Genomic DNA, 17,259 nt, shown 5'->3' with positions numbered 1-17,259 from the left:
GGATGGAAAGAAACAATAAAAGATGGTTAGAAACACAGCAACATTCATTTACCTTGGAATTCTAAATGCGTCAATTTTTAGATGATGATGACGTAAATGTTCGCTGAAAGCCACAAACTCCACACGTGGGGCAGCAGACCCCTGGGCTTATTCCAGTATCTCTGCTGACATAGTAAATCTGTATTGTCAACCGTGCGGCGAGCCCGCCACCTTAGACAGCATAATGTGGGACTGCGCTTAGGAACCGGCTCCGGCAGACCTGATCACATCTCCCTCGCTTGAATAATGGTAAGCTGTCCTCGCCAGGCGGGACCCGGACGTCCAGTGCGCGGAAGTAGGGTGAACGCAAGAGGTTGCCGACAGACTTAGCTGCTGGCAACCTGGAGCGGCTGAGAAACTCACGACCATTGCCATCGCACTGACCAATAAAGTTTGCTCTCTCTCTCTCTCTCTTTTGCTCTCTCTTAGGAGTACATACTCTTCCATTCACTTCTGTTCAATTCAATTCAATTTATTTCACCAAATACATGGTTGGAGCCTTTAGGCAAAAAGCTGCTCGGGGCAGCTTGATGAGGCCCAAGAAACTATAACAAGATAGAGCAGTGCAAATACATGTTTGCAATAACACAAAGAAAGAAAACAACTATTATACCTAATATTATATAAAATAATTTGTGCTCACATTACATACAAAGAAAACACAAGTACATATAATTTAAAAGTGAGTCTGTATATTAGTGGTTCTGCTTCAATGTTATTGATTAACTGATTTTTTTTTTTTTTACAGTAGTAACGTTAGGAAAAAAAATCAAATACAAAATTTGATTTTTTGATACAGTCTTTAAGAACATAATCACACAATCAAGATCAAAATTAGAAAAGAAGTGGCATAATGTATTCAGAGAATGCCAGCCATTTAGGCTTGTTTTATAATACGTTTTCTTTTGCCCGATTTCTGCCTAATTCTTTTTTAGGCGCATTCAGAAATTGCTGCCGCAATCCGTTTGTTGTGGGCTTAGAATGAAATAAATGCTTGATTAGCAGTGATGGGAGGTTGAGTTTCAATGACTGATACTTATAATTTGTTCGAAAATGAGGAACGTGATAGTTTTCGGTGTTTCGCGTAGAGACGACTGGTTCATGGCGTTGTAGCTAGTGAAGCGGTGGCAATTAAAATGTCACGAAATGAATTATTCAAACAGACGTATGTGCGCAACATCCGAAAATCATATAATGAGGAAACAGGAATGACACTATAGGTTACGGAATGCGGGCCGGTATGAGCTAGATGTTCATGATTCTCGATGTACCGTATAATTCTTTCTGAATTGTAAAACTTTTTGGTTCATTTGTATTGGTTGTAGTGCCTCAGACAAGTATTAGCAACATGCAAGTCTAAGCTTAACGTGCTGCTAAATGTAATTTCAAGTATATATATGATTCTGCGATATCAATGTTCGGTGCTTCATAGGTCATGACAAGATTCGTGTGAAACATCTTATTTTTCGCTCTTAAAAATCATTATTTTTGTTTCCGATGGATTCATTTTCAGTCAGTTCGATTTGGACCACGATGATAATCTAATACGAAAATCTCCACATTGCCAAATTAACATGTCTGCCTCCGGACTGGTCATAAGTGCAGAACAGTCATCGGCGTATATGATGAAATTTACGGTCCTACTGGCGAGAAAAATGTCATTAACAAAAACAATAAAGTGGTCCTAAGAGACTTCCTTGCGGTACGCCCTTATTAACTGGCAGAAAACTCGATTGGTGTTTTCCCATGCATACAATTTGTGTTCTGCTCATTATAAGTAAGATTTCATGAGTTCAAGAGACGTTCCGCGAATTCCATACCGGGATAGGTTACTTGTGAGGATGTTGGGGATTAGACAATAGAGACCCCGTTAGCTGCTAAGTGAACTAGGGAGCTGTTGATTGAGACACAGTGCAATGAAGGCGAGCTCAACGGCTTCTCAGTCTTGGCGCGGAACAAAATCCCTGCACAACAATAATGATCAGTCTGTATAATAACTCTGTTTTGCAGTGATGGCGGCTTTATTAGTGTATTAGTGATCTACGTTGGAAGCGGATTCTGCCCACAGTATCTTCTTTTTGCTTTGGGACGTTAAACCCAACGAACCACCACAGTATATTATGACCAGAGTTCACTTCTATTGGGAACTGCGTGGTAAGGTCTCTCATTTCGCAACAGGAAATTTTATTGTTTCCGTTGTTGCAACATATTTCGTTAAAATGGAATATGAATGTAGCAAAGATGTCTCGGAAGCCACGTATTGAGGGGAAGATGGCAAAATTTGCTGCGCTGTAGGGTCGGTACTGCTTGGACAGTGTAGGGACTTTGGATGTGACAAGTCTCTGCCTCTCACCTGCTCTGGGCGTAATCGACACGAGCATAAGATGTGATTTGTCAAGAACAGCCTTAATTATCTTTTTAGCACAGGAAAGCGAATTTTGTATTTGTTTTAAAAAATACAGTGTTTCGCTTATATGTTTACCCACACACGTCGCTCACCTTTCCGAATAAACCTGACTTGACGCAATCCTGAGAATAGTCCGGAAACTTTAACTCCAGGAACCGACTCACACAGGGCACATTCTGCAAGAAGTGCACACGCTTGATGTTTGCTTAGCGTACACACATAGTTAGAACGCATGATAGAGTCAAGGCCGCAAAACGACACAAGGTTTCTCTCGTCCTTTTACAGCCGCCCAACCGCACACCGATACATTCATCCACCCGTTACTCCATTAATCCACTATCACCCACTCCATCCATCCACCAACTCATCCCATCCATACATACACTCACTCACCCATCAATCCTTCCACCGACTTACTTGCTCATAAATACTTCCGATCATTCGTCCATACAACCGTCCGTTCAATCCATCGACCTACCTTCGACAAGGGGCCATTGGGACAAACCGCTCTTGGTCGCGATGACGCATGTATTTGCAAATTTCATGAAATAGTCCTGAACTCTTTCTCTCTCTCTCTCTCTCTCTCTCTCTCTATATATATATATATATATATATATATATATATATATATATATATATATATATATATATTATCGTCATCAACGCTGACTGCTACTCGGAGCGTCGCGCACTGTGTGCCTGCTGGTTCTGGAATAGAACAGACGTTTTGTGCAAGTGCTGTCTCACAAGTGGCGGAGGTGCGATTCGTATTCCCCACCTCTCGCTTTAGACCCGCCTACCGTTCTCCCTGGAGCTCCGTTCAGGCCTTCGCTTGCGTCCACGGTCCTGTGCTATGGATGAGGGCAACGGTGCTCGCTCACCCCCGGCGTCTCCTTCTCCTACTGCGGCTGCCCCTGCCTGGACTGTCACCAGCCGCCAGCGCGATCCCCAAATCTTTGCTGGCCTTCGCGGTGAAGATGTTGACGACTAGCTCGACAACTACAACAGGGTCAGTGCATTTAACCGCTGGGATGACGCTCATAAACTGCTAAACGTCGTCTTCTACTTGGCTGACGTCGCCAAAACATGGCTCCTCAATCACGAGGATGACATCGCTGACTGGCCTACATTCACGGACCAGCTAAAGAAAATTTTCGGCACTCCGGCTCGTCGCTCAGAGCAGGCAAAGAAAAAACTTGAAGCTCGTCTCCAGCAGCCCGGCGAGTCCTATACGTCGTATATCGAGGACGTTCTGGCCCTTTGTCGCCGTGTCGACGCTGCTATGCCTGAATCTGAGCGTGTCCGCCACTTAATTAAGGGCATCAACACTGCTGCTATCAATGCCTTCGTGTTTAAAAACCCGTCGTCCGTATCTGACATCACATCCACATGTCAACGTCTGGACCAGCTACAGTCCTGCCGCCTCGTGCAAGACCCCAGTGATGGTGGCTCCCTCATAGATGGAAATTTGCGGTCCCTAATCCGCACCATGATCCGGGAGGAGCTCTACGGCCTCACCAACCCCTCTGCAGTATCTCCAACTCTTCCGCCAGCAACGGTGAATTTGCGCAGCATCATCAAAGATGAACTGACGAATTTCAACTGCACTGTGGCACCTGCCCCACCTCCCATTGCCTCCCAACTTCCCTCGCCGCCTCCCAACGCCCCCCAACATTCCTTGCCAACCTATGCCGAGATTACTTCACGGCAACCCACTCCGCCTTCCCCGACTTGCTCGGCACCCGTGTGCGGTCACGTCGCTGCCATGGCACCATATCCTGATCCCGTTCCCCTCAACACACTTTCCAGCGCACCACCGCCTCCTGCCAAGCCTCAATTTCCGACATCCTCTGCTCTCGCAGCCGCCATCAGCCCTGACCTTACATCCGAGCAGTCCACAGCTCTGCTAGACGTCCTCCTGCGGCACCGAGAGTCTTCTGATGTGTGCGCCTCAGCGTTGGGGAAGACCTCCATCACCTCTCATCGCATAGAGACGGACGGCTCTGCTATTGTTCGACGAAGGCCGTATCGCGTTTCAGCAGCAGAACGAAAAATCATTGAGGAGCAAGTTGCTGACATGCTTGCTCGAAATGTCATCCGACCATCCACGAGCTCTTGGTCCTCACCTGTGGTCCTCGTTCGCAAAAAAGATGTTTCAGTCCGCTTCTGCGTGGATTACCGGGCACTTAACAAGACCACGCGCAAGGATGTTTACCCTTTGCCTCGTATTGATGACGCATTAGACTGTCTCCAAGGCGCTGAGTATTTCTCCAGTCTCGATCTCCGCTCGGGATACTGGCAAATTCCTATGCACGATGCAGACAAGGACAAGACTGCCTTTTCTACCCCCGACGGTCTCTACGAATTTAACGTGATGCCTTTCGGACTCTGCAATGCACCGGCCACCTTTGAGCGCATGATTGATACCGTGCTTCGCGGCATGAAATGGAAAACATGCCTATGTTATCTCGACGACATCATTGTCTTCTCGTCAAACTTCACTCAGCACTTGCAGCGTCTCACTGATGTCCTCACGTCCCTTGCCCAGGCGGGGCTTCAGCTGAATACCAAGAAGTGCCACTTTGCCAGTAAGACCATCAAAGTACTCGGCCATGTCGTCAGTAAGGCAGGAATCCAGCCTGATCCCGAAAAAATTACGGCTGTCGTTAATTTTCCTCGGCCCCAACGTCAGAAAGATCTTCGCAGCTTCCTTGGCTTAGCCTCCTACTTCCGCCGTTTTATTCGGAACTGTGCAACAATTGCTGCCCCGCTACACAAGCTCGTGTCTACCCAAGTGTTTTACACCTGGTCCACTGAATGTGAAGACGCCTTCAAAGCTCTCAAGCAGGCACTCACTTCCACCCCTGTGCTTCGCCATTTTGACGCTGACGCGCCCACCATACTTCACACAGACGCCAGTGGCCACGGTTTTGGCGCGGTTCTCTTGCAACGCAACGCAGTGTCTGAAGAGCAAGTCGTCGCATACGCCAGTCGTACGCTTACTGCAGCTGAGCGTAACTATACTATTACCGAGCAAGAGTGCCTCGCTGTTGTTTGGTCGGTTCAAAAATTTCGACCTTATTTGTATGGCCGCCACTTCACCATTGTCACAGATCATCACGCACTCTGTTGGCTGTCATCGCTGAAGAACTTATCGGGTCGACTGGGTCGCTGGGTACTACGTCTTCAAGAATACACCTTCACCATCACTTATAAATCTGGGCGAAAACACCTCGACGCTGACGCCCTCTCCCGCTGCCCATTGCTACCTACTGACGCGGCCCCACATACGGTCTCCTCTCTCTGCTGCCATCCGAGTCCGCCTTCTGCTGGCCACCTGAATGTTGCACCCATCGCTATAGCTCCACTCGAGAATAATGCTGATTTCTCGTCCCTGCAGCTGACTGACCCTTACTGCCGCACAATCATCGCTCGCCTCCGTGGAGAATCAGTTGTCCCAAACAGTCACTTGCGCCGTCAGCTTCGTCGGTTCCGATTTCACCATGGAACACTTTACCGCGACGTTTATCACCCTACGGGTCAACGCTGGGTACCCGTTGCCCCTCGCTCCCTTCGTTTTAAAATTATGGAGGCTTACCACGACGACCCCACTGCTGGACATTTAGGCCACTTTAAAACTTACGACCGTATCAAGAGCCGCTACTTCTGGCCTGGGCTTTCTGCCAGCGTCGTCAAATACATTTCATCATGTCCGTCTTGCCAGCATCGCAAGCGTTCAACATCCCCTCCTGCTGGCCTACTGCAACCTCTACCTTGCCCATCTGTGCCTTTTGACACGGTCGCCATTGACTTGTTTGGTCCTCTCCCTTTGACGTCAGACGGCAACCGTTTTGTTGTCACTGCCATCGACCATCTAACGCGGTACGCTGAAACCGCACCTCTTCGTTCCGGTGCCGCCTCTGAAGTCGCCGATTTTTTCCTGCGTGCGATAGTTTTGCGTCATGGTGCTCCTCGTATTCTCATTAGCGACCGTGGAAAGACATTTCTTTCTCAAGTCCTTGAGGAAGTAATGCGCGCAGCCAACACCGTCCATAAGACTTCTTCTAGCTACCACCCTCAGACCAACGGACTCATCGAGCGGTTTCATCGCACTTTGTCCGACATGATATCCATGTATATCGCTCCTGATCACCGGAACTGGGACAACGTTTTACCTTTCGTCACCTACGCCTACAATTCCGCTGTTCAGCGCACTACTGGTTATAGCCCTTTCTTTTTAGTTTATGGCCGTCAACCATCGACAGTACTGGACACTACTTTCTTCTCTGCTCCCTCTACGTCTGAATCTCTGGGCGAAGAGTTTGCCACTCGTATGGCCCAGTGTCGCCAACTTGCCCGTTTGAACACTGAAGATGCTCAACAAGAACGCAAAGCCCTGTATGATCAACGCCATCGAACTCCCTCCTTTTACCCCGGTGATGAAGTTCTCCTGTGAACACCAATCCGCATTCCTGGCCTGTGTGAGAAGTTTCTCCATCGTTACATTGGCCCTTATACAGTACTCCAACAAACGTCTCCGGTGAACTATCGCGTTATTCCCTCGCACACCGTCGCAGATCGACGTCGTCGCTCCGAAGAGATCGTCCACGTCTCGCGCATGAAGCCCCATGCCCGTCGTCCCTCATCCCTGTAATCAGCGACCAGGGTGGCCGCTCTTTTGTCGGGGGGATTTGTGTGAGCGCAACGCGTGAACTTTCACCTCTTTCATCTGTATAGATCCATCATCATTATCATCATCATCGCTGACTGCTGCTCGGAGCGTCGCGCACTGTGTGCCTGCTGGTTCTGGAATAGAATAGACGTTTTTGTGCAAGTGCTGTCTCACAATATATATATATATATATATATATATATATATATATATATATATACACACACTTTCTGTCCTTTCAACCTTTCAAAAATTCCCTTTTTCGTTATCCGTACGCTGTTTTCTCTCAACGTTTCTTCAAGGTGTAAAAACATTGGGCCTGAACTTGACCTTGCAATAACATTTAAAACGTGAACAACGTCGGCTTGGCATTGTCGAAACCAAAAACTACGCAATAATTCCAAGCGCATTATGTGGCATGAAAAAGACATAAACAGTATCTTGAGCAAACGTTCTCATCTATATAAATCTAACTCGAGCATGATCACTGATCAGTTATTTCATCACACGAAATGTACACTGCACCATGTACCGCATTTGCCCGAAAGTATGGTGAGTACTATACCGAAAGTAACCAGGCTGCTTAGATTCTTACAGTGGTGTACTTAGGCCTCTCTGCAAGCTCTCTGCAAGATAATGACAGCTATTCTCCTGACCGATTAACATTTTTTGGTCTTCAGGGCTACCGTAACGCGTAAACTATATGACTGAAAAGCAAACCATGCAATGCGGTACCGTCTCTGTCAGAAGGCGCAGTCCTGCGCACAGAGTGTCGCTCAAGGTCTACGCGCATTAGCACTGTAAAACTTACCGCGAAGTCGTCCCAGTGCCGTTCAACAATATCCATGTTGCGGAGCAGGCCCATCATATTTGTGGCGCAGTTCAACATCACTGCGAAGAATAAAAAAATCGAGGACACTTTGGCGACTAAATTGATGAAGGGCGAAAGCCTGAGTGCTGCATTCTGCTACGCGACTGTTGCGCATGTAATGAAGAATGCTGTTACAAGTAAAGCGAGCGACTGTTAATTTACATTCTTAGAGTGCATTTATTCGGTGAATTCTGCTTGGTAGCGACGAGATCGCGCTCCTTGTATCTTCGCAGTTGTTCTACGTTTACTGTTGTGTGGTTGAATTTACCGAATTCGCGACAGTGATTAGCAATAATTACGCAACTGTCATTAATTAGTAAGCATTACTTAAGTACTCAGTCATTAGTAATTACTAATCATTATTTAATAATTACACAACCTGTCAATATATCATAATTAATAATCAATTAATTATTTTATCATTATTGAGTAATTATCCCTTAATATTTAATTCGTAATTAGTTGTTAGTGCTTAGTAATTTGTAATTAGCACTTAGTAATTAATTGTTAATTGATCATTGATTGGCATATGGCCATATAAGGCACGCATTCGCGCATACTGTGGTGGTGCTCTGTGATTGGTCGAGACCTCCATGACGTCATCCCGTCTCGACCAATCACAGCCGCCACAAAAGCGTGACACTTGCTGTCGACAACGATGAGGCAATAAAGGCTTTCGCCTTAAAAGAAAAGTGATAGCTCATAACTTTTGCGTGGCAAGAACCGGCAGCATTAGCTCCAGTGAGACCCTCAAGCCCGATAAAAACGCACAATGACCACGCGAAGGCGATCACGTGAGTGATGCGACAGATTGTGTTTGCAGTACTGGATGCACATTTCGCTTTGTCCGCTTTCCAATGCGTCTTCGAATTTGATCTCGCTATCGTTTTTCCACTCCTCCGCGGTGTTTGGTGTAGAATTCTGGAAAGTGAAGATTGCTGGATGCATCTGGGTGGGAGATTCATTTTTGTCCATGGGTGCCTCGAGATGCACACCATTAAAGGTTCCTCTGCAACAGGTACGATATCCCGAACACGAGTCCTAATTCTCTTTCACCCGCTATTAGGACTCTACAGATCGCGGACACTTAACTACTTCGTTCGATGACTTCATTCATGAAGGCATCGTGGCAATTTATCTTGAAAAGCAGAAGCTCGAAACAAAAAAGAAGGCGATAGAAGCAGAAGCAAAGGTTATTTCATTGAGAGAGCTAATTATATGCTAGTTCGCCTTATTCACGACACGTATTAAAGACTTCGGAGTAGGCCAATTTAGCGATGCTACGCATAAAACTGCTTGCAGATAAGTGCACACAGATTAATTACCAGTATCTAAGCCGAAAACAAATAGCACATTTAGATCACATTTATCCTGTGTTTTAGCCACTGTAATTTATATATTCGTTTCGAGATATCCGTACTTGAAGCTTCGTTGGCTCCTCATCAGTCGAATTTAACATCCCTTGAGAGCACACAGTAATACCATAGATCTTAAGGAAAATGCACGATGTACTTGAGGAATCTTTCAGGGCTAAAAAAGAGCTGCTTGTCATAGTCTTCCCGCTGACAGTCGGACACGAGCTTATTTCTGGGAACTCCAAGAATAAATAACTGGCTAGACAACGTTCTACATCTGGCCTTCCATTGTTGGCATTTCATACTGGCCGAGCCCTAACCGTGCCGATAACGACGAAAATATGCGAGTCTTGGTAATTCACGCAAGCTTCGATGTATGTCGGACTGATTCACTGTCGTTATTTACAAATCCAATGTGTTTCAAAGCAAGTATAAAAGCTCCGATTCGCCATACGTGCTTGGGAGCAGAGTATCCTTAACACATTCTACACAGCATTGGCTGCACAAACAATCCAGAATATGTGCGTGGCCTGGCGATGAGGATGTAATTCGCTTTTTATTAGAACGTCCTGAATGGGACGCATTTAGAACTGAGTTAAGAAGTTAGGGGATATTTAGTTAACCTCCTCCTTAATGGTATGACGCGATAGCAGTCTTTGGTCATCTGAGGTGTGTGCGGAGTGAGAAATCAAAATACGCAAGGTTTAATTAGCAAAACCTGTATCGAAAACGTAGAAAACGGAAGCCATGAATATGCATAACACCCTAACGAAGGTTAAGCTCTGAGAGTTCAATCTGAGACAACGCGCAGTTTCTACTGCTTGTCCTTACCTACTGGAGAACCGTTCATCAGGTGAAAGGGGGGGGGGGGGGGGTCCATTGGCCGCCACAGGCCGGAACCACTATGCCATTTAATTCAAACAAAGGGGATATGAACCAAAACATGCCCTTTACTACATGCTTAATTTATCATCTCATTATTTGGTTTTGTTTTATAGGATGGAGCGTACTAAAGGAAGTGGGCCCATCGGGCCACTTTAGTTATTGCTCCCTTTCTAGTTGTGCTCATAATTGTAGCATACACTCACAAAATTCACTGCGGGAAAGGCCATTCGAACTGCATATAAATACTCCTTTCTTCCTAAGTTGTCCGTGCGTGGCTTGCGCGGCCTTGTCTGTGGTGCATCGGCTCGCAACAGGCGAGTGATGTGTTCGAACATCTAAATTTCTTGAAAATTGAAAAAGTAAAACAAAAATTTTTAGATACATTTTCAAGTTTAATTCTTTCTTTCTTTCTTTCTTTCTTTCTTTCTTTCTTTCTTTCTTTCTTTCTTTCTTTCTTTCTTTCTTTCTTTCTTTCTTTCTTTCTTTCTTTCTTTCTTTCTTTCTTTCTTTCTTTCTTTCTTTCTTTCTTTCTTTCTTTCTTTCTTTCTTTCTTTCTTTCTTTCTTTCGTTCTTTCTTTCTTTCTTTCCTTCTTTCTTTCTTTCTTTCTTTCTTCATTCAATACTGCAAACCTTGTACAGGTCCAAGCAGGGTGGTAACATGGCAACAAAACAATAATAACAAAGGTAATAAACATCAAAGTGTGGAGAAAGGCAATAATGAATCATTCCAGTCAGTTACTGTGCGAGGAAAAAATGAAAACTTTATAAATCAGTTCGTGCGAAATACGGCGTCAGCGAGGTAAGATGATGATGGCGCGTATGCCTCAATGATAAACGCGACAGATATGGTGAAGGGTTAATAGCTAGGTCTCGATTCCAAAGCGCGGAAAGAAATTGCAAGCGTAAATTTTTTCTTCGTTGTTCAAAACATTCAATACCAATAACCTGCAATAATTCAGAGTGTGAGTCATACGGAGAAAATTTAGAATAAATAAACCTCACAGCTTTTCTTTGTACCTTTTCTAAACGGGTGATATTGTGTTTAGTAAACGGGTCCCAAACAACGCATGCATATTCAAGTTTCGGTCTAATTAGTGAATTGTAAGCAAGTAGTTTTACGCTCGAGGGAGAATTTTTAAGCTTATGTCTTAAAAAGTATAGTTTACGTAAAGCGGAAGAGCAGATGTTATCTATATGTATATTCCATGAAAAAGTATTAGTAAGCGTGACACCCAAATACTTGTACTTGGCCTCTTCCAACAAAGGTGAAGAACCTAGCCTGTAGATAAAAGAGAGCGGAGCTTTTCTGCGAGCGAAGCGAATAACGACGGTCTTATCAGGGTTAACTTTCATGTCCCACGTTTTACACCACTCATAAATCTTAGCTAGAGAGGAGTTAAGTTGGATTTGGTCATTAACCGAAGTTATTTCTTGAAAAAGCACACATTCACCTGCAAACAGCCTAATATGCACATTGTGATCAAGGTCAGTTGTAATATCATTAATAAAGAAAAACACTAATGGCCCCAGCACGATTCCTTGGGGCACCCCAGAGCTGACCGGAAGGCAACCTGATTGTTCCTCATTAACTTCTACAAATTGGTACCGATTGGTTAAATCGTTTGTTATCCATATGATCAAATTTTCAGGTAGGGCATTGCTTCGGAGTTTTAATATTAGTTTGTCATGAGAGACTCTATCGAAAACTTTGCTGAAATCTAGAAATATTGCATCAGTCTGACCGTTCTTATCAAGACATGAAGCAAGTGAGTGTATTACTGTCACTAATTGCGTTACTGTTGAGTACCCTTTTCTAAACCCGTGTTGGAATTTAGAGAGGACGTTATGCGCATCTAAAAATTAATTAATCTGGTTGGCAATAATATGTTCGATTAGTTTACAACATGACGATGTAAGTGATATCGGTCGGTAATTTTGCAATAACGTGCGGCCACCTTTCTTGTATACTGGCACAACCCTGGCTACCTTCCAGTCACTCGGTAAATGTTCATGAAGTAATGAAATACGGAAGAGAATAACTAAGAACTTTGCAACACATTCAGCATAGCGCTTCAGAAACACGTTAGGAAGGTTGTCAGGACCACATGAAGATTTGGTTTTTAAATTTAATAGCATAGAAACTACGCCAGGATATGAAATAAAACTAACATCACGGGGGTGAAACACTGTATCATTAGATGGACAAGCACCGGAATTCGAAAACACACTGCGAAAGTAGTCGTTGAAGTGGTGCACAATATCCCCGTGATCAGTAACTACTGATCCATCAACCAGAATTTGCAACAGTGGTTTCTTTTTTTTTTTTTTTTTCACTTATAAAATTCCAAAACTCTTTTGGCTCCTCCACAATGAAGTTTGGCAGCACAGTATTAAAATAGTTTTCTTTCGACGTGTACACTGCACGCGCAAGGCTTTCCTTTAAATTGTTTAGATTACCTAAGTGCAAGCGCCGTTTTTTTTAACCTTTTTATCTTTCGTTTTAACTGGATTATTTCACGCGTCATCCATGGCGTTTCTCGACGAATAGGTTTACGTTTGCTCGCCACAAACTTATCTATGCAGAAGTTGCACATATCTTTAAAACGGTCCCAAAGTGTGTTTAGATCATCATCATTAAAATCAATAAAGCATGTTTCTAAATGTTCTATAATGGATGCATCATCAGCATGTGAGTGGTCTCCGAAAGATCGAAACTTCGCAGGATTATCCGATTGAGTACAAGCGCCATTTAGCTTAAATACTGAAATCAGTTTCCACAAATGGCATCACGTTTAACGTGACCAATGTGGGGGGGTTTCAATTCCGGCGCGATTACAATTGTTGTGATGTCAAAATGTATGCCTGGCAATAGGGGTAGATGTTGTGAAGGCATTGCAGATTCAGAATTTAGCTCTTGAAAATGTTAGATTTTATGCTTTAACATCCCAAAACGAATCAGGCTCTAAAGGCTGCCGTAGTGGAGGGCTCCGGAAATGGCGGCCACCTGAAGCTCCTAAACGTGTAGTGACACATGAGAGCACGATGGATACTTGCTTTTAGCATGCATCTAAATATGGCCGCCATGGCCGAGGTCGAACAAGCATACTTATGTTCAGCATTCGAGCGCCCTAAAATGTGAGCTATCGCTCTGGTGGGCTTTTGGGGAGGCTTCGAGATCCCTGGGCGGGAAAAACATCTATTGTTAAAGAGGACCGCTCTTTAGAGTCAATACATATTGTTACATTAGGCGGTGCATGCACTGGTATCTGCATAAGGACGGAAGAAGAAGAATCTCGTGAGTTTTGGTCAAGACGACGTTGGAGCAGTGTCGGTTGGTGCCCGGTTGACGCTAGTGTGTTTCTGTGTGCCGTGTTCGGTGTCATCTTGGACTAATCTCTTGGCCTTTCCTTGCCACGTATCATCTTGGTGGAGGTGCGGGGTATTCCTAGCTATTTCGCAGTCATTGGTGCATCTGGGGTCAATGATACAGAGCTTCAGAGGCAGATGGAGGTTTGGGCGATAGCTCTACAGGAGACATTAACATATCTGAGAGAGAGGGAAGTCAAATCCTATTCGGTAGCAAGGGTAGTCATTTTAGAAGCCATTATAAGGCAATATGAAAACAGCTCTGGGGGTGGAATCAAGGTAAAAGAAAAAGAAAAGAAACATGCCTTGTAAAAAGGGAGTTAAACCAATACCCTGTTTCTGAGGCAAGGGAAGATGGAAACGTATACGAGGTGTACACTGTTAAATTATCAGGATAACTTTAAACTACTGCGTAATTTAGCGTAGCAACCTGAAAACAGTGAGAAAACTGTTCGATCTGACAATTTGCTTCATTTCAAAAACACCCTATAGCGCACTCGCTTTCTGCCTTAACGTTGCTTTAAAATGTCCTTTCGTTTAGACCCTTTAAGAGAATTCCTCAAGTTCTGCAGGATAAAAAAAGATAAAGGGTCAATATGATGATTCGATGCGCAGCTCGAGCCGCTTTGTCTGAGTGCGTGCGAAATACTAAGACACTTCAAGTTCGCTTTTTATCTTAATGAAATCAGCTATCTTTTGACAGACACGTACGTTACGACAGACATTCAAAGCGGAAGCTACGGCAAACACGATGGCAGTGCATGGCGCTACGGTCAGCCGGTGTCTGCCCTCATACCTTTTCGGCACTGAGACGTCATCTTGGCTGGGTTCATATTGATGAGGCCCTTGCGAAACTCTGCAAAACTGGTGACGGCGCCTTCTGCGACTGAAAGAGTGAAAGCCAGCGCTAGCGCCAGCGCGAGGCCCAAAGTAGCAGTCCGCATCTTGATTCTGTGCTAGATGGCCCTGCGGCGTTCTTACACGTGCGCGTGGTTTCGGCGATTCTGCCTGCCACCTCAGTGCTTCTTGATCACGTTCCTGTGACGATCCCCATTTCATTCAGTTTCCAGGTGACCACGTGACCACACAACGTTGACAGAATGGCTTACTGTTCCAGTCCGAGAACGCTGGCGCCACATGGACCGATAAATTTTGCTTGTGTGCGCAGCTTGTGGGCGCCTTTTCGGACGTGTCGCAAGCAAGATTGGTGATGGCAGCCATGAGCAATGGGCATTATCGCATTTATCTGGATGCTTCTCAGCACGAAATGTACGCGTGGGTAGTGTTTGGCTACTGGACATCGGGCTACCGCTACCATTTTTCAATTATGATTTCAGTACTCTGCGCCAGCTCTACAACAGCTGAACTCATAAAACGGGCGTTGAATGGGGTGAAGTCTTCCATCTTCAAGCCTGCATCATCAATCTCAGGAGAGTACATAATAAAAAAAACCTAAAAATGAAAAATGAAAATGGATCGCTTACCTCGGGATGATGGAAAACGAAGTTGTAAAGGTATTACTAGTGCCTTGGAAAATATGATGTACGTGTATGTTCGAACGCCCTTCATCAAGCGTTGATCAATAAGACTATCGAGTAAGGTTAACGTATCGCGATAAGTTGTAGTAAAACACGCTTGGCTACGTACGAATGACAGGAGAGGAATCCCGAGCGCCACGCACGGTAGGCGTTTTGTTTGCTGTACGCTTTTTAGAGCGAAAACTTTCCTACGTCCTTCAGTAGCTTGGTCGGCGTTTCATATGGCCTTGAATTGGCCTAGCGGCTCGCGGTCTCAGCTCTGCTAGCTTGTTCTTCGCACGTGTTGCGCGCGGAGCCGGCACCGCTCGCATCTTCTTGTGCTGCTGCTTCCCTTTTTGTTGTTGTTGTTGTTGTGCCCTCAAATAATGGCAAATACCCACGAGGGGTATTGGCCACACGTGAAACCAGTAGTAAGCAAGTTATGCTGCTAGATATGAGAATTCTTCTACACCGCACGCCTCCTCCCCCTCCTCCTTCTCACACATCTGGCAAGCTTAATTTGTAGCGGTACATATCTCCACAAATAAAAATTCCAGGGAGCACTTAGGATCACTAAACTGCGATGAGGCGAAATCCTCTATCACGCTGTAGTCTGAAGCCCTCCACTACGATACCTCTTTCTCTCTGTTTTCACTCCCACCTTCTAGATGACGCGATAGCGTAAGCTACCAGCCAACATATAAAGCCCCGCTTTCACCGAGCCGTATGAACGTGCCAGCGTGGCTCAGGCATAACGTGAATGCAACGGCCTTGGCAGGCTAATCCTGACATCACCCTCCCATATGAAAGGAGAGTCCCGATTTGGCAGCTTCTGCCAAACGTAATGTCAGGAAGCCTTACGTCCAATTAGTGCTCACCTATGTCAGCTGCCAGCTACCGCCTCCCACGTAACGAAAGCGTTACGGACGGACGGACGGATACGATCCGCGAGCATGAGCCATTAAAGGCTGTCGCCTTAATATACAACCTTGCGTGACACAATTCCACACAGCCTTCCAGTCCTCTACTTACCCTTTTCCTAGAGAGATCCCTATCTGGCTCGCCTGCTGGGGCCTCCCCCTTCAAAATGCCCACGACGCCTTCGTGTCGTCTAGAATTGTAAATATAGTTTACTCAAAGCTAAAGCCCCGCTCTACAGCGTTAGCTACGGCTATAAGCACACGCATTTACCGCCTGGATTGCCAGTTCTGAACGACGTCGCTGAACGGTTATTAACTACGCATAACCTTCCCTTTCAAAATGCACTCGACCCCTCCGTGTCGTATAGACCTGTTTGTGGTATCCTTGAGGTTCGCAGATACCCCAGGAGGAGTCGCGCGCTTTCACTTTGTCGGTTTAGGTTTAGCCGTGTTAAACCTACACTCACTTTTTTTGTTTACGAATACTCAGTAATGCCTTCTTCATGATGGCCTTTAGGCCACTTGTCAAATTAAAGAAACATGCTAGTTCACTACGCAGACCGAAGGCGAAAAAGTGACACGAGTAACACCATTGAGATGCATGTCGTTTCAAATGAGGAAGCTGGAACTGATTGGTTACTTACTGAGGTCATTCATTTCATTTTCGTGCTCCAATTCTGGCTCCATCTCAGTATTTGACGCAGCGAAGAACATGACGTTTTGCAGATGTTATTTGACTGAGGCACACAAATGGTTCGTCTGCCACAAGCCTTCGCTAAAGCTGCGTGTGGACGAGGCATTTCGGCCAAGGTGCGTCTGGCCGCAACTACTAGCTATACACAGTACAAGGCGTGACTTTCTAAATGAGTTGAAAAGATAAACTATCCCAATACAAAAGCCCCTACACCCACTCACGATTATGTGGGATTAACCGTTCTATATTTTTTACACAGATAAGTGCCAGCGTCCAAATCATAAAAACGAAACAGTTAAGGGGTTCTTTTCTTCCAGACAGCATTCCTGCCAGCAAGCCTTCAAGAACTCTGAGAATTCTCTGGGTCAAACATTATACGGCCTTCATGAAGCAGGGGACATTGTTGTCATGCATGCCTAATGCAAGATGAACGTTCGATTTTTGTACTGTTTTGAAAGGCCAGATGTGCACAGTAACACGTCGTATAGAACATGACGTTACTTCCTCGCCTTCGCTTTTCCATATATTGTGAT

The 17,259-nt window shown here is 45.1% G+C and overlaps 1 protein-coding gene across 1 annotated transcript; it reads right to left on the bottom strand.

Annotated features, from left to right (window-relative positions):
• Positions 1-2,517: 2,517 nt before the first annotated feature.
• LOC146207672 (uncharacterized) lies at positions 2,518-14,539 on the bottom strand. The gene is made up of 3 exons (XM_084577174.1): positions 14,392-14,539; positions 7,930-8,009; positions 2,518-2,622 (listed from the first exon to the last, which is right to left on the bottom strand). Exons 1-3 carry the CDS (start codon positions 14,537-14,539, stop codon positions 2,518-2,520), a joined length of 333 nt encoding a protein of 110 aa, XP_084433300.1.
• Between the last annotated feature and the right edge of the window lie 2,720 nt (positions 14,540-17,259).

This window comes from Amblyomma maculatum, chromosome 1 (assembly GCF_055883805.1).
Source record: "Amblyomma maculatum isolate TAMU_Amacu chromosome 1, ASM5588380v1, whole genome shotgun sequence".
Taxonomy (NCBI): domain Eukaryota; kingdom Metazoa; phylum Arthropoda; class Arachnida; order Ixodida; family Ixodidae; genus Amblyomma; species Amblyomma maculatum.
This window is presented reverse-complemented; position numbering and strand designations above follow the sequence as displayed.

Bases quoted from the DNA above. Each gene is read 5' to 3' on its own strand.
- LOC146207672 (XM_084577174.1), bottom strand. From the start codon at position 14,539: ATGCGGACTGCTACTTTGGGCCTCGCGCTGGCGCTAGCGCTGGCTTTC. The intron at 8,010-14,391 runs GTATGAGGGCAG...TATTCTTCGCAG, and splicing joins GACGTCTCAGTGCCGAAAAG to TGATGTTGAACTGCGCCACA. The intron at 2,623-7,929 runs GTAAGTTTTACA...CACTTCTTGCAG, and splicing joins GGCACTGGGACGACTTCGCG to AATGTGCCCTGTGTGAGTCG.